Source organism: Oncorhynchus mykiss, chromosome 20 (genome assembly GCF_057628025.1).
Source record: "Oncorhynchus mykiss isolate SJ-2025 chromosome 20, ASM5762802v1, whole genome shotgun sequence".
Classification (NCBI taxonomy): domain Eukaryota; kingdom Metazoa; phylum Chordata; class Actinopteri; order Salmoniformes; family Salmonidae; genus Oncorhynchus; species Oncorhynchus mykiss.
In genome coordinates, this window is record NC_143041.1 from 17,822,889 (window position 1) to 17,849,245 (window position 26,357).

The 26,357-nt window shown below is 43.9% G+C and overlaps 1 protein-coding gene across 2 annotated transcripts in view; it reads right to left on the reverse strand.

Moving 5' to 3' along the window:
- Positions 1 to 1,874: 1,874 nt before the first annotated feature.
- Positions 1,875 to 26,357, reverse strand: part of plce1 (phospholipase C, epsilon 1) — an 82,615-nt gene continuing 58,132 nt past the window's right edge. For both annotated transcript variants that reach the window (XM_021575790.3, XM_090212423.1), the window contains exons 14-31: positions 24,507 to 24,745; positions 24,221 to 24,282; positions 23,934 to 24,099; positions 23,569 to 23,676; positions 23,266 to 23,382; positions 22,920 to 23,078; positions 20,999 to 21,116; positions 19,412 to 19,536; positions 19,109 to 19,226; positions 18,627 to 18,749; positions 15,208 to 15,501; positions 13,543 to 13,706; positions 11,849 to 12,110; positions 11,479 to 11,597; positions 11,196 to 11,324; positions 10,889 to 11,086; positions 4,854 to 5,060; positions 1,875 to 4,338 (exon numbers count right to left, since the gene is read on the reverse strand). In XM_021575790.3, the coding sequence (XP_021431465.3) occupies positions 4,893 to 5,060; positions 10,889 to 11,086; positions 11,196 to 11,324; positions 11,479 to 11,597; positions 11,849 to 12,110; positions 13,543 to 13,706; positions 15,208 to 15,501; positions 18,627 to 18,749; positions 19,109 to 19,226; positions 19,412 to 19,536; positions 20,999 to 21,116; positions 22,920 to 23,078; positions 23,266 to 23,382; positions 23,569 to 23,676; positions 23,934 to 24,099; positions 24,221 to 24,282; positions 24,507 to 24,745 (2,669 nt within the window). In that variant the 3' untranslated portion in view covers positions 1,875 to 4,338; positions 4,854 to 4,892. The remainder of the gene's footprint in view (positions 4,339 to 4,853; positions 5,061 to 10,888; positions 11,087 to 11,195; positions 11,325 to 11,478; positions 11,598 to 11,848; positions 12,111 to 13,542; positions 13,707 to 15,207; positions 15,502 to 18,626; positions 18,750 to 19,108; positions 19,227 to 19,411; positions 19,537 to 20,998; positions 21,117 to 22,919; positions 23,079 to 23,265; positions 23,383 to 23,568; positions 23,677 to 23,933; positions 24,100 to 24,220; positions 24,283 to 24,506; positions 24,746 to 26,357) is intronic.

Here is a 26,357-nt window from a genome sequence, read left to right on the forward strand (position 1 = left end):
TCCATCTGGCCAGTCTACCATAAAGCTCTGATTGGTGGAGTCCTGCAGAAACGGTTGTCCTTCTGGAAGGTTCTCCCATCTCCACCGAGGAACTCTGGAGCTCTGTCAGAATGACCATTGGATTCTTGGTCACCTCCCTGACCAAGGCCCTTCTCCCCTGATTGCTCAGTTTGGCCGGGCAGACAGCTGTAGAAAAGAGAGTCTTGGTGGTTCCAAACTTCTTCCATTTAAGAATGATGGAGGCCACTATCTTCATGAGAACCTTCAATGCTGCAGTCATTTTGTTGTACCCTTCCCCAGATCTGTGCCGACACAATCTGGTCTCGGGGCTTTACGAACAATTCCTTCGATTTCATAGCTTGGTTTTTTTCTCTGACATGCACTGTCAACTTTAGGACCTTATATAAACAGTTGTGCCTTTCCAAATCATGTCCAATCAATTTTATTTACCGCAGTCATGGTTATGACTGTCATAATGTTATGATGCTGAGTATCAAGTAAAGTGTTTCCGAAATAAGTCTGACTTGGGTGGCTGGAGTCTGACAATTTTTTGGATCTTCCTCGACACCGCCTGGTATAGAGGTCCTAGATGGCAGGGAGCTCGGACCCAGGGATGTACTGGGCCGTACTCATCAATCTCTGTAGTGCCTGGAAGTCAGGTGCCCTGCAGTTGCCGTACCAGGAGGTGATGCAGCCAGCGAAGATGCTCTCAATGGTGCAGCATTATAACTTTTTGTGCATCATACCAAATCTTTTCAGCCTCCTGAGGGGGAAATGCTTTTGCACAACTGTGTGGACCATGTTAATTCCTTAGTGATATGAACACACTGAGGAACTTGAAGCTTTCGACCCGATCCACTCCAGCACCATCGATGTGGAAGTAGGCATTGTGGTACTTGTTCATTTCTTGCAATTTGTATAGAATGGCAGGAAAATAGCTGAAAACCATCACATTTCACACTCCGGTGCCAATTCTGTACCAATTTTAGCCATGCCCTCAACCCCATTCATTGGTTGTACATTTGTTGATATTGGACATTTAACCATTTACACTCGTGGGAATTGGCCTACATTGATTGGGTTAAATTGAAATGTTTCTTACAAAAGAAATATGAAAAGCACATGCATAAGCATGGTAGCAATTGAAAGGCAACAGATTAAGATTATGGGAAAGTTCCCTTGACACAAGACTGACTCCAAACACTTTACATTTTCTGTACTTTTCACTGCGTTTGTTGATGCCTAAATCTGAAAATACTCTGGATACATTCCGTAACATAAGAATATTATTGGAAAATATGGGGTAGGTGCAACCTAAGACAACGGTTTGAGTGAGAGGACTAACTGGTGTGTGCACAGTTCCTAAGTCATTTCAATGCACTTTGACTCAGTCTTCAACGATAATGTGCTTTTTTGAGCCCTCCAAGCTGTGCTGTTGAGAAACTAGAGCAAGCACATTTGTTTTGTTTGGAACACAACCCTGCATCCCCGCCATCACACAATTGTTGTTTATGTAATTCAAAAATGGGCCATTATATATCTCAATCTGGGTCAGGTTGGCATCATTTATAAGCTTGTTCGATTGCCAACATGACCAGCAAAGTTATAAAATACGATTTTAAAAAGTGTTAGTCTTACACAGGCCAATTCAGAGAAACAGATCGTCATTTTGGTGCGCATAGAAAGGAGTCATGGGTGCATTCAGGTGCGTGTTCCACAGCGAATTTTCTTCACAAAAGACAAACAGATTCTGCTCAGCACAACCCAGGGTATGACACCATGTCATATTGTAACTGTACATCAGTGATCAAACCTTACTGTATATGACATGAGTTTCATGATATGGAAATGTGAAGTGCACATTGGCTTGCTTGCATGACATCAAAGCGGTATTTATTATAAATCATCGTCTCATCTTTCAAAATACATTGAATCCTCTTGATTGACAGCATTTCCCTCACTGAAACAAAACATTTGCAAAAGTTGCCCAATTAGCAGGAGGGGTGGGAGCAGCTTCTTGTCGCGTGCGGTGCTCAAGTTCAGAATGGCTGTCAGTCAAAACCCACACAGCGCTGTGAAGCGCAGAGCTCTGACGTAATGTATAGCATGTTACTGTACAGCCACTGTGTTCCAATTTAGACACTTATCAGTGACTAAATCTGCCATTTTCAACCCGTAAACGGGCACGAGTGTAGTGGACTATATATTATAACTACTGTAGTATTTATACATATCATACAGACGCTGCATAAAAGCCCATCATTTTGTTTGCTGTGAAATTGTATGGACCCAGGGAGAGAGGCTTAAATGTTTATCTAGATCTATAAGGAAGTTGACACTTTTGCAGTACCAATAATCAGACACCAAGTACAATATAAATCATTCATTAGAAATGCCACACCTTCATAGTATAAGTTTGTTTTAAAACTTAAGTTGAAAAAAAACTACGGACTGACTGTTATACAAATCTCACACTTAGTGATCCACATTCTAAATTAAGGAGGGAAACAACATGGGCCCCCATTGAAACAAGTTTCTGACAACAGACTGAAATGGGCATAGGTTAAAACACCTAGTAGACAACTCAGTATAATACTATCATCAATTTCATCAATAAACAACTTAGGAACAATATCAGAAATCACTAAACCCTGTATTGACATTATGATAGTTGTGTATGACGGGTTGAGGGACGGGGCTGGAGAAATGTAATCACTCAAATTCATAGACCGAGCTATGGATGCAAGGATTGACCAACCATGATATCAAAATTAAACTTTAAACCATGTTTCAAGGCTATATAGTTTGTTTACATTTTGTTTGTTTGCAAACATTGGAGTAAAACAAGCTTACATTTTGGGTTCTGATGGGGTACGACAGTTGAACTAAGCTTATGAGGCCTTTAAATTAAAGTTATATTATTCAAGAATCAAATGGGTACTTATCAATTTATTAGTCCAAAAATGGATGTAGGAATTGCTGATTGCCCCTTTAAAAATGTACTTTTGATTTGATGTTTTACAAAAATAAATTATACCTGGGTATTCGAAAACCTCTCTTGCTTTTGACATCAAGAGGTGATGGGGTTCTCAAGTGCTGATACGCTTGGACCTGCTGCAATGACGAGTTGAATTTGAAACCAAAATCTCATTTTGTTTTCAAATATCATATCAAACACCATACACCATCATACAGTGAGTACTCCAGTGTATTAAAGTAGTCAAAGGTTTAGTATTCGGTCCCATATTCCTAGCACGCTATGATTACTTCAAGCTTGTAACTCTACAAACTTGGATGGATTTGCAGTTTGTTGTGGTTGTGTTTCAGATTATTTTGTGACCAATAGGAATGAATGGTAAATCATGCATTGTCATTTTGGTGTCACTTTTATTGTAAATAAGAATTGAATATGTTTCTTAACACTTTTACATTAACGTGGATGCTACCATGATTACGGATAATGAATAATGATGAGTAAGACAGACGCACAAATATCATACCCCCAAGACATGCTTACCTCACACCATTACAATAACAGGGGAGGTTAGCATTGTTTTTGGGGTATGATATTTGTGTGTCTAACTTTCTCACTCATTATTCACGATACAATTCAGGACTATCCGTAATAACGGTCGCATACACATTCATGTAGAAGTGTTTCGAAACATATTAGATTCTTAGATTCTCCAAAATGACAAAATATTTTTTACCCTCAAATTAAAGCTGACAGTCCGCACTTTAATAAACTCATAATCATTGTATAATTTCAAATCCAAAGTGCGGGAGTAAGGAGTCAAAACAAAAACAGTCACCGTTACAATACTTTTGAAGCACACTTTCATATCAAACAAGATAAACCATCGGAAAAATGGAGATAAAAAAATACTGAATATAACAGCAAAACTACTACGTGCACAACACTGAATATCATCAAATACACAACTATATAGTTATAAATTACAGTACTGTGAAAATTGGGACATAAGGCCTGCATCGTTTTTTCTCTCACTAATTGGCCTTTTGACCAATCAGATCAGCTATTTTGCCAATAACTAGGCAAATGATCAGAATTGGGTTGCCTGTGTAAATGCAGCCAAAGGGAATCAAACAACAAGCCAGCTTGTTGGCCACATTCACAATGCCCTCATTCTTAGCAAGAGAAAGGCTGGTAGCCGCAGCTACTGCTGCTTCCTGCACCTCAACTAAATACACTGTCTGGAGGTCAGATAGCCGGTGTGGGCCCTGCTCCCAAGGACGGTCACCACCCCACAGGAGGAGCCTCTCCGCCTCCGCCCAGCCCTCCACTACCCAGGCCTTCGAGTCCTATAGAGGGAGACCCTGCAAAAGGGAGAGGGAAGTAGTGGACAACAGCACAACAGACATATCTGGAGTATACAGTACTTCATATGCATGATGCAATACACAACTGCCCAGGTCATTGTCCACTCAAACATACTAATGCATATCAATCTATAGGTCATTGTGTTGTTATGTTATGCTAGTTAAAGTATCAATAATAATAATAATAAAATACTACATATACAATATTAAAATAAACAACATTTTGTTTGAAACACTGCAGATAACATAGACTTCGACATTGTCCCCGAGTGAATCATTTATCCTAATTAATGAGGCTATAAATAATTGGTAAAACATAAAAATAGCATTATATAAATATTGTATAAATAAATTAAGATGTCAAAAGTTAAGAAATTGAAAAAGGAAAACTGACTGTGGAAGACATTTATAGGCATGGCCAGAAGGAGGAGACAAAAAAGATGGGGGCTACTAGGGCCAATAGGGAAAGCCCTAGTTGTAAAGACAATAGGAAACAGTAGGGACTTCCGTACCTTCTGGGGACTCCATCCACACACTGCAGACTGAGCGTCTCACTCCCGGGTCTCAGTCAGAGGCACACAGTATGCTGCCCTGCTGCTTTCATCCTTACTGTGGCTGCTCTCTTGTGCGGCCAGGGCAACGACGCTCTGGCTGCAACTCGTCAGTTTCTTCAGTTCGCTGACAAACGAGATGCCTTTCCTCTTGTCCTCACGGGCCATCTGAGTGCGCACGCACACACACAGAGTTATTTCTGATAAAAGCAAGAATTCTAAGGAGCAACAATAATCACTTGAACTTGTGGTTTAATGTGGGTGTGTTATGTTCGTATATTACTGAACAAAAATATAAACACAACATGTAAACACAACATGTAAAGTGTTAGTCCCATGTTTCATGAGCTGAAATAAAAACATCCCAGACATTTCTCTCAAATTTTGAATCCAAATTTGTTTACATCCCTGTTAGTGAGCATTTCTCCTTTGCCAAGATAATCCATCCACCTGACAGGAGTGGCAAATCAAGAAGTTGACTAAACAGCATGATCATTACATAGGTGCAACTTGCGCTGGGGAGAATAAAATGGCACTAAAATGTGCACAATTCCACAGATTCCACAGTCTAAAGTTTGAGTGTGCTGACTGCATGAATATCCACCAGAGCTGTTGCCAAAGAATTGAATGTTCATTTCTCTATCATAAACCACCTCCAACATTGTTTTAGAGAATTTGGCAGTACGTCCAACCGGCCTCACAACCGCAGACCACGTGTATGGGGTCATGTGGGTGAGCGGTTTGCCGATGTCTTTCATTGTGAACAGAGTGTCCCATGGTGGCGGTTGGCTTATGGTATGGGCAGGCATAAGCTACGGCCAACGAACACAATTATATTTTATCCATGGCAATTTTTATGCACAGAGATACTATGACGAGATCCTGAGGCCCATTGTCGTGCCATTAAATCCCTTCATGTTTCAGCATAATGCACAGCCCCATGTCGCAAGGATCTGTACACAATTCCGGGAAGCTGTAGATGTCCCAGTTCTTCCATGGCCTGGATACTCACCAGACATGTCACCCATTGATCATGTTTGGGATGCTCTGGATCGACTGGTACGACAGTGTTCTCCAGTTCCCACCAATATACAGCAACTTTGCACACCCATTAAAGAGTAGGACAACATTCCACAGGCCAGAATCAACAGCCTGATCAACTCTATGCGATATGTCGCACTGAATGAGGCAAATGGTAGTCACACCAGACTGGTTTTCTGATCCACACCTCTACTTTAAAAATATACAGTGAGGCAAAAAAGTATTTAGTCAGCCACCAATTGTGCAAGTTCTCCCACTTAAAAATATGAGAGAGGCCTGTAATTTTCATCATAGGTACACTTCAACTATGACAGACAAAATGAGAAAAAAAACCCAGAATATCACATTGTAGGTTCTGGGTTCTGGGATTTTTGTGATCATATTGGGGTGAGATCTTGCGTGGAGCCCCAGATCGAGAGAGATTATCAGTGGTCTTGTATGTCTTCTATTTCCTAATAATTGCTCCCACAGTTGATTTCTTCAAACCAAGCTGCTTACCTATTGCAGATTCAGTCTTTCCAGCCTGGTGCAGGTCTACAATTTTGTTTCTGGTGTCCTTTGACAGCTCTTTGGTCTTGGCCATAGTGGAGTTTGGAGTGTGACTGTTTGAGGTTATGGACAGGTATCTTTTATACTGATAACAAGTTCAAACAGGTGCCATTAATACAGGTAATGAGTGGAGGACAGAGGAGCCTCTTAAAGAAGAAGTTACAGGTCTGTGAGAGCCAGAAATCTTGCTTGTTTGTAGGTGACCAAATACTTATTTTCCACCATAATTTGCAAATAAATTCATAAAAACATCCTTTAATGTTATTTTCTGGATTTTTTCTTCTCATTTTGTCTGTCATAGTTGAAGTGTACCTATGATGAAAATTACAGGCCTCCCTCATCTTTTTAAGTGGGAGAACTTGCAATTGGTGGCTGACTAAATACTATTTTGCCCCACTGTATATATATTTTAAAGGTATCTATGACCAACAGATGCGTATCTGTATTCCCAGTTATGTGAAATCCATAGATTAGGGCATCATTTATTTAATTCAATTGACTGATTTGCTTATATGAACTGTAACTCAGTAAAATATTTGAAATTGTTGCTTGTTGCATTCAGATTTCTGTTCAGTATACATATGGAAAAAAACACAAATTGTCATTGATGACTGGTGCACGGGCTGCGATTATGTCCGGTACGTCAGTGGGTGCAAATAATTTCGGACCCTACTGCATATGCATGACATTATGTAAAACATGTCTCACACTCAGTCATAGTTAGTAGAATAATGAATTGGCAGATTTTGACACCAACTTTTAAAAGGTTATGAGGAAAGTTAATAATTTGAACCACATCAAGTTATACTCATTCATTGAATGTTAAGTATATGAAATTCAAACATTCATTACCAAACTGCTTTCTCTAATCCTGCAGACTATCATTCTCCGTGAGAAAACATATCTCAATTAATCTCTAGTGGACAGATCTACGTAAACCTAATTTGCACCATAGAATTTGTCGGGAAGGAATGGGATGCGAGGGATAATAAGCATTAGTAGTTCTGGTTTTATGGCACTGATGGTTTGTACGGTTGTGGCTAGATGAGTACAGCGCCATCTAGTTGTCAACAACTCGTCACCAACGTGACAACTGTAAAAACCCGAACCCTTTTCCTAACGTCTCTGCTGGAGCGTGTCCCCATACATGAGTGGTTAATTCATGTCAAATGACCAGGAAGTAGGGGCGGCAGGTAGCCTAGTGGTTATATATAGCGTTGGGCCAGTAACCAAAAGGTTGCTAGATCAAATCCCCGAGCTGACAAGGTAAAAATCTGTCCTTATGCCCCTGAACAAGGTAGTTAACCCACTGTTCCTAGGCCCTCATTGTAAATAAGAATTTGTTCTTAACGGACTTGCCTAGTTAAATAAAGGTTAAATATATATTTTTTTAAAGTAGGAAGCAGAACGTTTGAGTGGTGACACAGCGTTTTATACTTTTAAAAACATTATTTTGGGACCAATGTGTTAGTGCTGTTCTTAACCCCCAGTTTTTTGACAGGATTTTACTGTCCTGACTGAACTGATAGGTCTAGCCCACGACTAGCTAGGCTACATTGCTGTCACCGGCAAAGCTTGTCTCGCTTTGCGGATGGCTCTTGTAGCCGGGAAGGCTGTTTCTGACTACTCTGATTTGTAGACTGATCTGGAAATGGCCACAAAATTCTTGAAATATGAGACGTGTGAAAGAAGAAAGAATTTACTGACATACACTTGTGATAAGTGTAAACAGTTCGTTGCCTCAAAAGACCGGATCATTGAACGGGGTCCTAAATAAAAGTCTTGCTCTGGCCAAAAAGACTTCAAGGCTGCATGCTGTTTTTGATGCGACAATTCGAAACGATCGAGGGGATAATCCAGGGGGTGCTCTACAAAACTGGGCTCCTCTGCAGTAGCTAATGTGGACACTAACATGGGCCACTTTACGGTATTAAACATCCCACCGACGAGAACCAGAGAACTACTGCGTCTTGCTCTACACCACCGGAGACAAGGCGGAGTCGAGTTAGAGGTAGAAGAGGAGGAAAATGTCAACGTATCTTCCATTTGCCCTCTCGTCCAGACCTGTGGCTATCTAACAGTTTCATAGGCTCTGAGCTCCGTCTCCAACAGGGCCCTTCGCCTCTCTACCCGTCCTTCCCATTCCACCTCAGTACCGAGAGCAAGCTCCTCTGGATCTGGTCCTGGGTTACTGAGCCGGCTATCCACTGGAGCAGCCCCCAGAGCACGTTCCACACCTCGCAGGGACACTCTCGTCCTCTAGTGGTAGTTTTAGGAAGCTCCATAGTTAGGGTGGTCACGGAAGCAAGGACCCTCGGCTTCCCTGCAGCCCACGTTCAGGACATAGATCACCAGGTCCTTGCTGTGATGGAGCAACCGAATGCTCACACATTAGTCAATTCCTGTCGGTACAAACTACATCAATCTTCATAAGTCGGAGCAATTAAAAGCTGACTTCAGAGTGCTCACAGGCAGCTTAAAGGAGACAGACAAGCAGGTTCTAATTTCCGGGCCGAAACCAACAACAGGTTGCGGAATGGAACACTTTAGTCATCTACTCTGGCTACACTACTGGCTTAAATCCTACTGTTCCTCGGTAGATTTTGAGTACATTGACAATTTTGACCACTTCTGGGAGAGGCCCCAGTTTAACAAGAAGGATGGCTTGCAACCAAATAGGAGGGGTAAAGTTACTTACCCGAGGAGGCTCATATAAAACATTGACTCAACAACAGCCCAACCCCTGCTCAGGTAATTCTTCCCATTCCCACATTATTATCATCATACTGCTACAGATAATCATTGCCAGTGGTATTGACAGTAATAATCTTGTGACCATACACTTGAATTCCACTGTTCCCTCTGTTACGGTTAGCCCAAATGGGAAGCTCATGGATCAGCTCGTCCAAATGGGAAGCTCATGGATCAGCTCGTCCAAATGGGAAGCCCACGGATCAAACTGGTAGGCATGTCGTGTAAATCAAATGATACAAAGCCCCCAAAAAATCTATTTTAATTCCAGGTTGTAAGGCAACAAAATAGGAAAAAATGCCAAGGGGATTGAATACATTCGCAAGCCACTGTAAAGATACATAAAAAAGTGTTGGCCTATTACTTTGAGTCAGCTGCATGCCTGACCCTGAATTAGCTACGTTATCTATTTTTTTATCTCTCTGGCAGACAAACACGCACCCGTTAAACGCCTTAGAGTAAAAAACAGAACAAATCCTTTGGTCTCTCTAGAACTTTCAAACCTTGTTAGAATGAGAAATCAGGCCTGAGCCAAGGCTAGAAAAATTGACACTGTAGCGGATTGGCAGCTTTTCAGGCAATTGAGAAATAGATGAACCTCCTCAATTAAGAAAGCCAAATCCTGCTACTTTCTAAGTTCTATCTCAGACTCTGCTGGTGATCCATCTAAATTTTGGAAAACAGTTATTGCACTGAAGCGTGGAAAATGTCTCTCCCTCCCTGCCTAAGCAAGTTGTGTCAGACTCTAGCATCATATGTCTGCATATGTCAAGTGCACTCAAAACAATATATTTATCTTATTTTAGTCTTTGGGAGCTAGCTAGATTTTATCATCATCATCATCATCATCATCATCATCACACACCGACAGCAGCTTATGATTTCTTCTTCGGTATAATGGCGGTCCGCAAACAATTGTTTAAGGTGCATGCCACCACCTACTGTGATGGAGTGTGTGGTCCATCACAGTTACACAGCTTTACATTAGTATAAAAGAAAACAAGCACAAATACATTTTAGTCACTGTCATATACAAAATAAAATCAGCTCCTCCCTCGACACGGATTGATCATCAACTTTTAAAAAAAAATTGGTTCGGCCCACCACTTATTTTCCCTATAAGCAATAAAACCAATGCATGTGCAACTGTGGACAAATTTAGGCAGGGTTGGCTTAGAATCAAGGGATGGTTGACAATATTGAAGCTGTACTTCCTCTCCATATCATTATAAAAACATATTTCAATTGCACAATGAGCACTTGTCTCAAATTGTTACAGTTGCTTCTTATCCAGCTAGCACATGTTTTGGCATATTAGCATACAGAAGACCTAAAAACAAGACATGGTATCAATAAGATGCAACGAGCTGAAACGAGCCATCTACGATTCCCCACGTGACAGCTTCTTGTCATTGTTGCTAGCTATCCGACTGTCCAGAATCACAACCCCATCGACACGCACGCATCGATTTCATGACGTTGTCAGCCAACCCGTCTACTGTATATGAAAGGAAAGTAGTGTGTATTTCATAATATGACCCCAGGACAGGGCACTTAGAATGAAGAAATTGATTAAAAAAATACAGTATTTGCTTGACCGGTTTCTCATTAAAATAGCTTGACTCTACAGCAGTCATGGGAAATTAAAGTAGTACCTCTTCCTTGGTTTTAAGGCAGATTCTGCCCACATATCCCTCTTCGGGCTGCCAGCTGTTGATAACCCTGATGATCTCCTCCTCAGGGGCTACGGGGCGCTGCTGAGGACACCTCTTACGGTCACTGCGCTCCTTCCCCAGTGACACCTTCTCCTCACAAAGGAAGTACTCACTGGCACCATCTGTGGACATCAGCAACTAAAGTGGGGAGAGGAGAAATAGATAGGCCACTATGAACTGAGAGCGTGGCGGGTCTGGTGTGTTTGTGTGGGTACATTTTCCTATGGGTGGGTGTGCCGGGACTGACCGTGTCCAGTAGCTGTCCGGCGGTGGTCTGCTCTTTCACAGACACTACAGTGAAAGGCTCTCGACCTGGCACACCGTGGACAGTCACTTTGTGCTGCTGGGCTGCCCTCCGCTCCTCAGAACTAAACAGCTGCCAGGGAAATACAGTGTTGTAGATAGATATTTACATAGTCCTTACATGTATTTTAAGGTTACTAGCTAATTAGCTCATCAGATGCTGTTCGAAGAGCTACAATAATATAAGCAATCCCTAGCTGCTCCTCAGGGGTGTGTGTGTGCGTTACCATGGCAGCAGGCAGGGCTGTGCCGGTGGGGCTCTCCTCTACTCTGCGGCTATAGATGAACAGACTGGACACCTCCAGGGGCTCGTTGTGCTGCGTCCTCAGCTGGATGTGTCTATAGCCTGGAACAACAGACAACCAACCACAGACATTAAGAACAGGGAGTAGAAATGTATATTACCTGGCAACATGCTGCTAGCAAACTCTGTACATAGCATGTTGCTAAATATCATTGTTCAATTATCTATTAATAGGTTACATGCTATTGATGTGTATACTTGAGAAAAAAATTGTCAGGAATGTTTCAAGTGTAAATAGAAGTTTAAAGTCTTCACTTTCTTCCTCCCCTTTTCCACCCCATCTTCTCCCTCACCTGGTTTGAGGGCCCGTAGGGGCAGAATCCTTTGAGCAGTGGTTTGGTAGCTGTTGTTCTCGACCACAGCGATGCGCAGGAAGCAGGCGTCCTCAAAGTGCACGGGGAATCGGAAGTGCTCTGACCACATGGGGTTGAGCGAGTTGCGGTGGATGGGCTTGGTGCGGAATTGGAAGCTGTCCACGGGCATGCCCATTACTTCCACCTCCACACAGGGGCTGCCCGCGCCGATGGCTGGGCACACGTTCTGCCCAGACACAATCTGACAGAGGGGGAAAGGACACCTTTTATTCATTATATACTGTATATCAAAACTGTATTTAATAATCTCAATCCACTATAAGACAGATACTTGGCATTACACGTGTAATTACATTACTCTGTTTTACTTAATACTTTATCATACTTACTGTATGTCATATTCCTGACAGATTTTATAAGAAATTAAACATCTGTTTACACAACTCGTTTTACGACCTCTTTTCCCATTCACTATTGCGGAAGATTAATTGGGTGGTGTCCTTGTCTCAAATAGAGAAATCATACTGTATATATGGTGCAAATATCTCCAATAAACCCATCAAAACCATGTTGAAGAGCCCGATGGGAGTGCTTTGGGTAAGTGTGTGGTGTGTGTGTGTGTATACCCAGCAGGGTAGTTAGTGAGAGAGACCAGTATATGGGTAATATTGAAGTGTGTTTGGCTACATTTTAAAATACATTTTTGATGGGTTGAGTGTCTGTGTATCCCTAGAGGGGGAGAGATTGTGTGTGTGTGTACTCCCAGCAGCATACCACCCTGCATCCCATTGCTGGCTTGCCTCTGAAGCTAAGCAGGGATGATCCCTTGATGAGAGACCAAATGCTGCTGGAGGGCCATTAGGAGGCACTCTTTCCTCTGGTCTAAAATGTACAAAAAAAACTTTCCCAATGCCCCAGGGCAGTGATTGGGGACAATGCCCTGTGTCGGGTGCCATTTTTAGATGGGACGTTAAACAGCTGTACCGATTCTCTGTGGTCACTAAAGAGCTCATGGCACTTATCATAGGGGTGTTAACCCCGATGTCCTGACTAAATTCCCCATCTAGCTATCATGTCCACCTAATCATCCCCAGCTTCCAATTGGCTCATTCATCTCCCATGTAACTATTCCCCAGGACTTTGCTGTAAATGAGAATGTGTTCTCAGTCAACATACTTTGAAAAATAAGGGTAAAATAGATATTTTTTTTATAAAAAGTGTATGTTCGCATGCTTGCTTGTGTGCATCCATGTACACTCCCCTCCATATGTTCATATCCATTCAGTTCCTATTAGACAAAATAGAATCCAAAACACAATCAAAACAAACTGGAAATACATCCAATTAGTTTGTAGTCACAAGCTTGATGTATTCATTGCGTGGAAGGAATATGGGACAAAATACTAAACTTTTGACGATAAGCAAATTTGTCCACATATTCTTTCTAAATGGGAGGGGGGGGACAAGATGCATAGTGCTTTCATTTGTAAACAGTATAACAGATTTGTATGAAAATACCCTCACGTAAAAAGGTGCCATTCTGTACTGTCACCTCATATGAAACATTTGATCTCAAATCCAAAAGTAGTATCGAGCCTATGAAGTAGAGCCAAAAATGGTTTTAGCAGTCCAAATACATATGGAGGGGAGTGGGTGTGTTTGTGTGTACTCACAGTCAGAGAGTAGAGTGTTGGGCTTATGCTCTCCACGTCTCTCTCCAGGGAGCAGAGTTGCTGGTAGAGGGGACAGCAGCGATCCCACAGCACTGGAGGTTTCAGGACATATCCACAATGCCCATTTGCCTCAAACAGAGCTGTGTTCAACTGCATGGGCAGGTCTGGAGAGAGCAGAGGTGGCGACAGAGAGAGTGAAAGAGAGAAGGTGGTGAGAGAATGAGAGAGGAGAAAGAGTAAGGAAACAGACAACAGCAGACCATCCATTGTTTCACAAGCATCACTTATCCTAATTTTAGTTTGAAAATTGGCACAGGTGAGTGGAGAAACATAGCTTGCAAATCTGCAACTAGGCTTTATAAAGGTGTAAAACAGACAAGCCTGTAAAATGCATGTTTTATTTACTTCTTTAACTAGGCAAGTCCGTTAAGAACAAATTCTTAGTTACAATGACAGCCTATCAGCATCACGACCATGTCCAGCGTACCGAGTTGACTCAGTGCTGCCCAGGTCAGAGCTCCCCCTTACAGAGAAATGAGCAATGACATGCAAGATAACATAACCCAGTGTTTCCCCAATACATCTCCACACGGTCATATTGTACCCTGTCCAAGCCATTTCCAATGAATAGGCAACTAGAGTTTCTTGAAAAGTTAAGAGTTCATAAGTTGTAAGTAGGGCCCAGAGTTTTTCCTGACCATGTCACCTGACCAGGGTACAAAATTACCTAGTTAAGGACGACACTGAACAAAAATAGAACATATAAAGTATTGCTCCAATTAGCCGAAGTAAACGATCCCAGAAAAATTCCATACGCACATAAAGCTTTTTCCGCTCATATTTTGTACACAAACTTGTTTACATCCCTGTTAGTGAGCATTTTTCCGTTGCCAAGATAATCCATCCACCTGACAGGTGTGGCATATCAAGAAGCTGTTTAAACAGCCTTATCATTACACAGGCGCACCTTGTGCTGGGGACAATAAAAGGCCACCTTAAAATGCGCAGTGTTGTCGCACAACACAATGCCACACGTCTCGCGGGAGCGTGCGATTGGCATGCTGACTGCAGGAATGTCCACCAGAGCTGTTGCCAGAGAATTGAAAGCCGCCTCCAACGTTGTTTTAGAGAATTTGGCAGTACATCCAACAGGCCTCACAACCGCAGACCACGTGTATGGAGTCATGTGGGCAAGCGGTTTGCTGAACAGAGCGCCTCATGGTGGCGTTGGGGTTATGGTATGTGCAGGCATAAGCTACAGAATGAACACAAGTGCATTTTATCGATGGCAATTTGAATGCATAGAAATACCTTGAAGAAATCCTGAGGCCCATTGTGAGGCCCATTTTTTTTAAAGGTATCTGTGACCAACAGATGCATATCTGTATTCCCAGTCATGTGAAATGCATAGATTAGGGCCTAATTTATTGATTTCATTTGACTGATTTCCTCCTATGAACTGTAACTATGTGAGATCTTTGAAATTATTGCATGTTGCGTTTCTATTTTTGTTTAGTATATAGGGGTTATTTCCTCATACCCAGAAAACATCCCAGCCTGGTCCTGGACTAAAAATAACTTGCAATGAAGAATCTCCATTGAGCATAGTAAACAGGGACTAAACTGGACCAACCTTATCAGTAAGACTCCTCTCCATGTCCTTACCATCAGTCTGATAATTGAGAGCCACCACTTGCATGCCGTGTAGCCAGAAGGGCAGAGGGTTGGGGTTGGCTGAGTCGATGCGTGTGGCGGCCGGGTAGGTCCTTAACAGCTGGCAGGTGGTGTGCTGGATTAGCTTCTCTGAGTTGCGGCGGCACAGGCGCTTGGCAGTGTTCTCGTTGACAGAGGAGATGTGGTAGCACTTGGGAGTGTGGATGACGGCACTCACTGAGGCATTGGGGCTGAGCACGGGCGATGTCTGCTCTTCCCAGCTCAGACGGATGCCCTCCACGCTACCTAGAGGGGGCAACAGTTACACATTTACAATCTAGTCATTTGGCGGATACGTTTATCCAGAGCGATAGCAGTGAAAAGGAAGCAGAAACAAGGACAGCTCGAATAACGATTTGAACACATTTTCAAAAGAAAAGCTTTTTCCCAGGATAGTAAGACAATGTAACACTAACATTTAACTAACCCAAATAGTACAGGTAACTGCCAAAATAATGAAAACACTTGAGTAAATCAGAGATACAAAGTATATTGAAAGCAGGTACTTCCGCACAGGTGTGGTTCCTGAGTTAATTAAGAAATTAACATCCATCCCATCATGCTTAGGGTCATGTATAAAAATGCTGGTCAGGCCGTTATTTGACTACCTTTGGCCCTATAGGATGACAATTGGGATGTGGCAAATGTAAAACATTTCTGAATGTTTAAACTGCCATTTTTTTTAATGAAGATACACAACCAGGTGAGGAGAGTTCCTTACTAATTAGTGATCTTATTTCATCAATCAAGTACAAGGGAGGAGTGAAAACCCGCAGACACTCAGCCCTCCATGGAATGAGTTTGACACGTGATTTAAACCATAAGAAAAAAAATCATAAAATGAAGTGAATTCACGATTCAGATATGGTCCTGCAAAGCAGTTCAATCTACCCTGGTTACCTACCAGACGGCGCTCACCCTTACTGCTGTCCCCCACCCACTCAGCAACGATGCTACGTAATGCTGTTATAGGTTCTCTGCTGTGTCCCTCCCCTCCATGTTCTCAGTTGTCAGTGATTCGCTCGTTAACACAGGTGTGAGTGTTGACGAGGACAAGGCTGGAGATCACTCTGTCATGCTGATTGAGTTTGAATAACAGACTGGAAGCTTCCCAAGGAGGGTGGCGCTTGGAATCATTGTCCTTCCTCTGTCAACCTTTGGTTACCTGCAAGGAAACACGTGCCGTCATCATTGCTTTACACAAAAAGGGCTTCACAGGCAAGGATATTGCTGCCGGTAAGATTGCACCTAAATCAAGCATTTATCTAATCATCAAGAACTTCAAGGAGAGCGGCTCAATTGTTGTGAAGGCGGCTTCAGGGCGCCCAAGAAAGTCCAGCAAGCTCCAGGACCGTCTCCTAAAGTTGATTCAGCTGCGGGATCGGGGCACCACCAGTACAGAGCTTACTCAGGAATGGCAGCAGGCAGGTGTGAGTACATCTGCACGCACAGTGATGCGAAGACTTTTGGAGGATGGCCTGGAGTCAAGAAGGGCAGCAAAGAAGCCACTTCTCTCCAGGAAAAACATAAGGGACAGACTGATATTCTGCAAAATGTACATACAGGGATTGGACTGCTGAGGACTGGGGTAAAGTCATTTTCTCTGATTAATCCACTTTCCAGTTGTTTGGGCATCCAGAAAAAAGCTTGTCCGGAGAAGACAAGGTGAGCACTACCATCAGTCCTGTGTCATGCCAACAGTAAAGCATCCTGAGAACATTCATGTGTGGGGTTGCTTCTCAGCCAAGGGAGTGGGCTCACTCACCATTTTGCCTAAGAACACAGCCATGAATAAAGAATGGTACCAACACATCCTCAGAGAGCAACTTCTCCCAACCATCCAGGAACAGTTTGGTGACGAACAATGCCTTTTCCAGCATGATGGAGCACCTTGCCATAAGGCAAAAGTGATAACTAAGTGGCTCGGGGAACAAAACATCGATATTTTGGGTCCATGGCCAGGAAACTGCCCAGACCTTATCCTCAAAAGGTGGGTGGACGAACAAAAACCCACAAATTCTGACAAACTCCAACATTGCTTATGCAAGAATGGGCTGCCAGTAGTCAGGATGTGGCCCAGAAGTTAATTGACAGCATGCCAGGGCGGATTGCAGAGGTCTTGACAAACAAGGGTCAACACTGCAAATATTGACTCTTTGCATCAACTTCATGTAATTGTCAATAAAAGCCATACAGGACTTTGTGCTGTCACTTCCCTGTCTCACTCACTGGCATTTTTCCAACCGTTAACGATGATGAAGTGCCTTATATCCGTGGCAAATAAACGTTTAAATGTTCACACCTCTAGATGACAATGCCCTCCCATCCACAGGGCACAAGTGGTCACCGAATCGTTTGAGGAGCCTGAAAATGATGTAAACCATACGCCGTGGCCGTCTCAGTCACCAGATCTCAACCCAATTGAACACTTATGGGAGATTCTGGAGCGGCGCCTGAGACAGCGTTTTCCACCACCATCAACAAAACACCAAAATGATGGAATTTCTCATGGAAGAATGTTGTCTCATCCCTCCAATAGTTAGACACTTATAGAATCTATGCCAAGGTACACTGAAGCTGTTCTGGTGGCTGGTTGTGGGCCAACGCCATAGAGTAAAGGGTTTCCTTTACTTCGGAAGTTACCTGAACCTTTCGAAGGGTTATGATTGATCATGAAAGAGGCATTAGCTACACAGCTATTCAAACTCTATGCCAAGAGTCAGTCCTGAGACAGAAAAAACATGCCTCCAAGATATGCAGTTTCTAACAATCCCATTTCAACCCTTTTTACAAACCCTTTAAAAACTCCACAGCTTCTCTCAGCATCTTTCACTATACTCTGTAATGCAGCGTGTGCACACTAAGAGGGCCATTTTATGGAAAAGTTAAAGGGATAGTCCACCCAACTTACAACATGACATTGGTTTCCTTACTTTGTAAGCAGTCTATGGACAAGGTCTGACAGCAATCCATGCTTTGGTTTAGTTTCCCTGGCACTGTTTCCACATGCTAACATTTGAGCATTTGTGGCACAAAACCCATTCATGTCATGGGACCAATATTAGCATGTCCAAATCACACGAAAGTATCTAAAAATTTACTGTGAAACTCAGTCACTTAAAGATGATTTGAACATGTCGAGCGAAACAAAATGCTTATATTGGTCGCATGACTTGAATAAGATTTGTGCCACAAATGCTAAAATGTCAATAAAGGAAAACCAACCATCCCTTTAACAGGCTGGTTCCAATGGGGGGGGGGGGTAATCTGACCGAGTCTGTATGTGGGTGTCCTTACCTGTCCCTACACATCTCGCCCCCAGCTCCAGGTCTAGGTCTATGGGTCTGGCTCAAAGGCTCGGCCATACGTACCCTTCCCTGGTACCACCTCCCTGGGGCTGCCTCCACTACGACCAGGATCCATGCCAAAGACGGACTTCTTGTTCTTTCTGTCTTTTCTTCTGCCAGAGGCTGAATGAGAGAGGGTGGAGAGGCCTGTTCCCCCCCACACACAGAAAGAAAGCGACGGATGAGAGTGTAAGACAAGGCCGTGGCTTAAGGGCACCATCACGCTTCCTCCCCTCCTTTCCCTTTCTCACGCTGGTTTAATGTTGCTTGTTTGCTCTGGCTGTGTTCTGGAGAATTATACCCCTAGAAGATGTGCACCCGATTCTAATTTACAATCAATTCAGAGCCCTGTTTAACTCCTTTGTGAACATTCATCGTTCTCTCTTTCGGTTGGGAAAATCACCAGGCAGAATAAAAACACTGCGCTACATTCTGAACATAAACAATTTCTATGCTGGAATGAGCCATATAGTAAAGTTAATTGAACTGAATTAAAGGAGGACTACCAGGGAACTTGACGGCCTGGCAGTAGATGATGAGGTCAGAGAGCTCCTGAGCGATCTGTCGACTCTCCTTCTTGTTCTGGGGGGGATATAACTCTTCTTCCAGCTCTATGTCAAATACCTGGGGTAGGAGCAGAGTCAGTGATTCAGATCTGGGATTACTTCTAGGGAAAAATATACATTTAGGGTGCATTTGTCAAGCGTTTATATACTGTAGGCCTGGTGTCTCGTAGTTAATATTTAAGATCAGTTTTATCTCTATGGTCTCTCCTGGCTCAGAGACTAGAGGTCAGAGGTGAAACCCACCTTCCCTTTGTACTTAGTTACAGCATTGTCTGCTTTCTTCATCCTCTTGGCCATCTCATCAGTGATGGGATGGTCTTCCTTGTCACCTGATGACTTCCTTTCTGGTTTATCATTCAGGATGTTATCTGAGAAACAAAACCATTGTCTTTGAGTGAGGGAGTCAGACAGAACAGCTTGAATTACTCAAATGACTGCTTCCAATGAAATGTTATTCAATGGCTTCACATTTAATCTTCCTTGTGAAACCATTACCGGTAAACTGAGATAAGAATTACATCCCATAACAGTCCACATGCTTGCAATGCTGGGAATTGGGGAAATGCTATTCAGACAAAAACAGTGGCCCTCCACAAATCCCAAAATGCAACGCAATGTCTGTAAACAAAGAGCTGGGAGTTTGAGCCTTCAGCTCTTCTCTCGCCCACACACAGCAGGATACAATACACGACTGTAAACACAGATTTGATGTCAGCAATGGATCACTCAAATATGATTTCCACCACTGCATTTCCACCACTGCATCATGACAGTTATTTTACTGCAGGAATCACACTGGTTCAGTGCAGTTTCAGTGTCGTGTTGTCTGTCTGTCTCACACTGCTCTGGTTACGTGTGGTGGCTGGTGAGAGCCTATCCACAGAGGTAGTGGAGTGGGCTAGTGATTTTCACCCCCACCGCTCCATGTTTCTTCAGGGTCACACAGGGGCCTAATAATCCAGATGTCTTGGTTTTCTCTCTCTGATGAGCCAGTGTCACTAGCAAGGTCAGGACGTAGATACACAGCAGTGCAGATGGGTGGGGTGGGGGGGGGGGGGGGGGGGAATGTATTTACACTACACTGGCCCTGTGTGTACTGACAACACAGAACCAAACAGATCATGAGCCATCAACCCACAAACCACATGCTCTTCTGCTTTAACCTTACTCCCTCTGCAGTTTAATAATACAATTACCCTCAATCACAATGTCAAGTTCTAGAATTCTAACCTACCCAGTAACCCCCACTTGGTACAGTAAAAGCCTTGATTTCACCCCAGCAAGCAGGTAAGCGAGGGAAACATGCAAAGTGTACAGTACCCGGGCCCACGGCTCAAGCTCACTGCACAGACGGAGAGCTACAGCTGGAGCCACGCAGTGGAGCTGGTACTGTATATGCAGGGTGAGACCGCTTATGTCGTTCAGTTTACCTTCAAGGCTATAAGAGGCAGTGGAATCTGGAAAGACGTCAGCTGCTGCACAGAGGAACAGTCAGGGACAGAGTAATAGGAGGAAGGAGCACAGGAAAACAAACACACCTCCAAGTAGAGCTACTGTAAATCCACTCGAGGATTCCCTTACGTTAATAACAGGGAATCAAGGGAGGCGTTAAAAAGAAGAGTAAATTCAAGATCTCACACCCCTACGTCATTAACCTTCATAACAACCATACGTTGTTACAGAGACGTACTGTAGGGGCGGAGTGAGTGAGAAAGTAGTTAGCGAGGACGTCATTGAAACCACAAGAGACCGAAGCTTTGACCTGCTCAGCGTACGTGTTGTACACAATGTTAGAGTGTTTATCCCACAGCAAAAGCGAGTCTCTCTCACCATCAGACAGGGATTCGCAGTCATCGTCATACTCGTCTTCTTCCTCTTCATCGTCATCATCGTGGTTACCAGGAGCCCCGTTGCCGGTCTGTGCCTTTATGTGGGCCAGCTGGTGAGTCTGAGAGAACAGAGCATGATTAGTGGAAAGTCCTGTAGTCATTGCACCATGTCAACAGACATAAAAGCTTGTTCTTACATGGGGCCATTATCTTTCTGAGTGCTTCCAGGACTAGGCTCCTCAGTCACTTCCGAAGACAGCTTGACTGACGTCATCCTCGACTGCGAGGGGCCGTGTGTGTATAATACTACATTTCAAAAAACATAATTCCACTGAAATTATGGGGTATTGTGTAGGCCAGTGACACAAAATCCAAACGTATTCAAATTTAAATTTAGGCTGTATCAACAAAATGTGGAAAAAGCTAAGGGGAGCCTTTTTAAGGCACTGTATGTGTGACGACCTGAGGGGGTGTGCTGGGTACTATAGAGATATGACAGACTTCCTGAGAGGATAAAAGATGCACCTAAGGACTTTCAGACCATGAGAAACAAGATTCTTTGATGAAACCAAGATTGAACTCTTTGGCCTGAATGCAAAGCGTCATGTCTGGAGGAAACCTGCCTCCATCCCTACGGTGAAGCATGGTGGTGGCAGCATCATGCTGTGGGGATATTTTTCAGCGGCAGGGACGGGGAGACTAGTCAGGATCGAGGGCTTGATGAAAACCTGCTCTAGAGTGCTCAGGACCTCAGACTGGGCTGAAAATTCCCCTTCCAACAGGACAATGACCCTAAGCACACGCCAAGACAACGCAGGGGTGGCTTCGGGACAGGTCTCTGAATGTCCTTGAGTGGCCCAGCCAGAGCTCGATCGAACATCTTTGGAGAGACCTGAGAATAGCTGAGCAGCGACGCTCCTCATCCAACCTGACAGAGTTTGAGAGGATCTGCAGAGAAGAATGGGAGAAACTCCCCAAATACAGGTATGGCAAGCTTGTAGTGTCATTCCCAAGAATATTCGAGGATGTAATCGCTGCCAAAGGTGCTTCAACAAAGTACGGAGTACTAACCGGACGACGCTGGGCCAATTGTGCACCGTCCTATGGGACACCCGGTTGTGGCAAAGCCCGGGAATGAACCCGGATCTGTAGTAACGCCTCCAGCACTGCGATGCAGTGCCTTCCACCGCTTGGGAGGCCCCCTCTACTGACGGTTTTGTCAATAAAAATGTTGTATAGCATTTTCTATGTGCCCACTCTGGTATTGGAACGTGCGTTCCAGCCAACCATTCGCAGATATAGTGTAGGTACAGCCTACATTAGATTATTAAGGACAAAAGAGCACGATTTTTTACATGTCAAATGGCAGCCAGGGATCGATCATGTCACCGGAATAGGACCCTTGATATTTAATAGAAAGGAACATCAAGCATCATCATCGCGTGCACTTTCACCTCCCTGTGAAGTTCATCATAAATGATCTGTAGTCAAATAAACCGCACGCTTTCCGAGTCGTAGAGGGAGGATCACAAAGTATCATTGCGTGACTCCACGTTTACATTCGATAAGATGGTTACAATATCAATATTTGCACATAAAAGGCATTTCCACCTTCATTTCTCACAGAATTCATTTTAGACTCAAAAGATCGTATTTTGTTTTGCCGGCATTTGGAAAGTTTTCTAACACATTTGCTGTTTCCATCAGCCTTGTTGTGACATTTTTTACTTTACTCGCATTAAAAAAGGTTGGATGGACACCTGGTTACTAACACTCATTTCAATAGTCAGTCCGTTGGATACTGGTGTGAGAGAGATGCATTTTTGCCTCTTGAATATTTTCCTTGTTTTCCTGGGCCATTTTCCATGCAGACCCAGAGGTGACAAACGTTACATACGTTAGGGCCGAGCCTACAGTCTCACCTTCTGTTTGAGAATGTCAACAGGAGCTTGGTGGGCTGTCAGCTTCTTGTTCTTGAGGAGGATCTTTCCCTTCAGTTGCAGGGGGGAGGGGAGCAGCAGGTCATCAGAGAAATCACTTTCAAACAGGAATTTGCTCACCAGCTTGATTCCGAACACCGCCTTCAAACACAAATAAACAGATCAAGTGGGCTGACCACACTAAAATCAAAGGTGTTTCATCAAAGCACTATCAGAGTGGTCTCCAAAGGAGGAAGGGATGAAGTAATGAGGTTCTTAGGGATAAAACACATGACAGTGTCAGCTAGAATCCGTACTGATCATGTCCATTGGAGCCAGAAGGAGGTACCTTGAAGATTTCAGCCATTTTGCGTTGCTGGGGCAGAGAGCAGTGGTTCTCAATGGACAGGATGACCGGCATGTCCGAGTTGACAAAAGCAGTGCGATTGATCGCCTCCACCACATCCTAGAAGAAAATGGGTTACAGTACGAGGCATAACTACAGTCCTATTTATTCAATAATTCCAGCATCTAAGCAGTATTACGCATGCTATAAAAGAGGTATGCTGTCATTGTACTGTATCTTGGCCAAACAGTGACATAAGGACAATAGCGGCAGTGCGACAAGGTTGTGGCAGGGTTACAGACTAACCTTAAAGGGGATCTTGGTGGTCAGGGTGTATCCGTGGTAAATAATGGGTGATCCGTCGTCTCCATCCCAACAGTCCAGCTCCACACTCCTGCAGCCCTGCAGCAGCACCTAGACAACACAACAACCACATCCCAAGACAGACACCAAAACATAATCCATCTTATAGTACAGTAGGAGCCCAGAGGTTTTCCTGGTCAGGTCACAGTCTGGAAAAACTCCTAGCCCTGCTTACGGCAAACCGAAGATGACAAACTGATCCGATGCTTAGAAATCCCCGACAAACCTAAACTAGAAAAGGCACTTTTCCGGGAGAAAATATGTTTGTTTGCGTCAATTATCTAAAAGGATGATAGTGGTGATCTCACCTGGCTGTAAAGCTCCACGGAGGACTCTCCTTTGAGCTGGTGTCCAGTGAGGTACGTGTTGTGAGAGGACTCTATGTAGTAGTATGACATTGGGTACTGGAGCTCCTCCGCATTCACCTGAGACTCCTCGTTCTTAGATGCAAAGTTCTCCTTGTCCATCAAAAACCTGGGGAGGATTTGAGGAGAAAGGTCACTACTTGAAACTGTTGATGAATGTCATTTCAAAATTCCTCTGACGATTTTCTGACGAGTTAACGAACATCATTTTTCAGGGGAAATTAAGGTACCTGGCAAAACCTTCAAAGGACATCCAACCCATCTGACGTATGCTTACACAAGGCTCAAATGTCTGAGGGAGACAAAGGAAAACAATTGAACAATACATCACAGGAATATAATACTCCAAGTCTTACTTCTATCACGTCTGTGTTCTGTACAGTATGTCGCAATGCATTGCGTTACACGTCTGCCAAGTTGAAGGGACATTACATTCCCAAAATCAAATTATGTCAGATGTTTTCAGACCGTAGGAGACATCCAAGTTCAGCCTGCTGGACAAGTCATGAGACCCACCTGGATGATGCTGAGGATCTCATCGTAGGTCAGGTGTTTCCGCTGGCAGTTGACCAGGAAGTCGTTGAGTTGTGGGATGGCCAGCCCAAGCACTCCTAGAGAGGCGTTCTCCACACCCGTCCCATTGGTCACGATGCTGGCTGCAGCAATGGCGTCCGAGATCTGCTTCTGGTTTTCCGACGTCTGCTGGCGTGTTCGGATGAAGAGGCCCAGGTCCGATCCATTACGGGTCAGCAAGTCTGTGGTGGAGGACAGGAAAACTGCATCTTTAGAATTAATTCCCTAACTAAGACATTAACATCCAATACTCCCCAGTGTTGCTTACTGATCTAAATCAGCATGTAACATTATGATAGGGCTGACCCCATTTAATCGACTGGTCGATAGGCTGTTGGTCGACCGACACTTCTTTAAACAAACAATAGCACCAAAAATCATGGTGTACAAGACACCTGTCTGATTCCCGCCTGTCTGAGTGGACTAATCTATTGTGGAGACGGGACAGTTTATCACAAGACATGGGCTACTGAAATTGTATATGGTTATAAACTCAGCAAAAAAATAAAGTCCTCTCACTGTCTACTGCATTTATTTTCAGCAAACTTAACGTGTAAATATTTGTATGAACATAACAAGATTCAACAACAGACATAAACAGAACAAGTTCCAGACATGTGACTAACAGAAATGGAATAATGTGTCCCTGAACAAAGGGGGGGGGGGGATCAAAATCAAAAGTAACAGTCAGTATCGGGTGTGGCCACCAGCTGCATTAAGTACTGCAGTGCATCTCCTCCTCATGGACTGCACCAGATTTGCCAGTTCTTGCTGTGAGATGTTACCCTACTCTTCCACCAAGGCACCTTGCAAGTTCCCAGACATTTCTGGGGGGAATGGCCCTAGCCCTCACCCACCGATCCAACAAGTCCCAGATGTGCTCAATGGAATTGAGATCCGGGCTCTTCACTTGCCATGGCAGAACACTGACATTCCTGTCTGGAGGAAATCATGCAGAGAATTAGCAGTATGGCTGGTGGCATTGTCATGCTGGATGGTCATGTTAGGATGAGCCTGCAGGAAGGGTACCTACCACATGAGGGAGGAGAATGTCTTCCCTGTAACGCACAGTGTTGAGATTGCCTGCAATGACAACAAGCTCAGTCCGATGATGCTGTGACACACCGCCCCAGGACCATGACGGACCCTCCACCTCGAAATCGATCCCGCTCCAGAGTACAGGCCTCGGTGTAACGCTCATTCCTTTGACAATAAACGCGAATCCGACCCTCCCCCCTGGTGAGACAAAACCGCGACTCATCAGTGAAGAGCACTTTTTGCCAGTCCTGTCTGGTCCAGCAAGGGTGGGTTTGTGCCCATAGGCGACGTTGTTGCTGGTGATGTCTGGTGAGGACCTGCCTTACAACAGGCCTACAAGCCCTCAGTCCAGCCTCTCTGAGCCTATTGCGGACAGTCAGCACTGATGGAGGGATTGTGCGTTCCTTGTGTAACTCGGGCAGTTGTTGTTGCCATCCTGTACCTGTCCTGAAGGTGTGATGCTCGGATGTACCAATCCTGTGCAGGTGTTGTTACAAGTGGTCTGCCACTGCGAGGACAATCAGCTGTTTGTCCTGTCTCCCTGTAGTGCTGTCTTAAGCATCTCACAGTATGGACATTGCAATTTATTGCCCTGGCCACATCTGCAGTCCTCATGCCTCCTTGCAGCATGCCTAAGGCAAGATCATGCAGATGAGCAGGGAACCTGGGCATCTTTCTTTTGGTGTTTTTCAGAGTCAGTAGAAAGGCCTCTTTAGTGTCCTAAGTTTTCATAACTGTGACCTTAAATCGCCTACT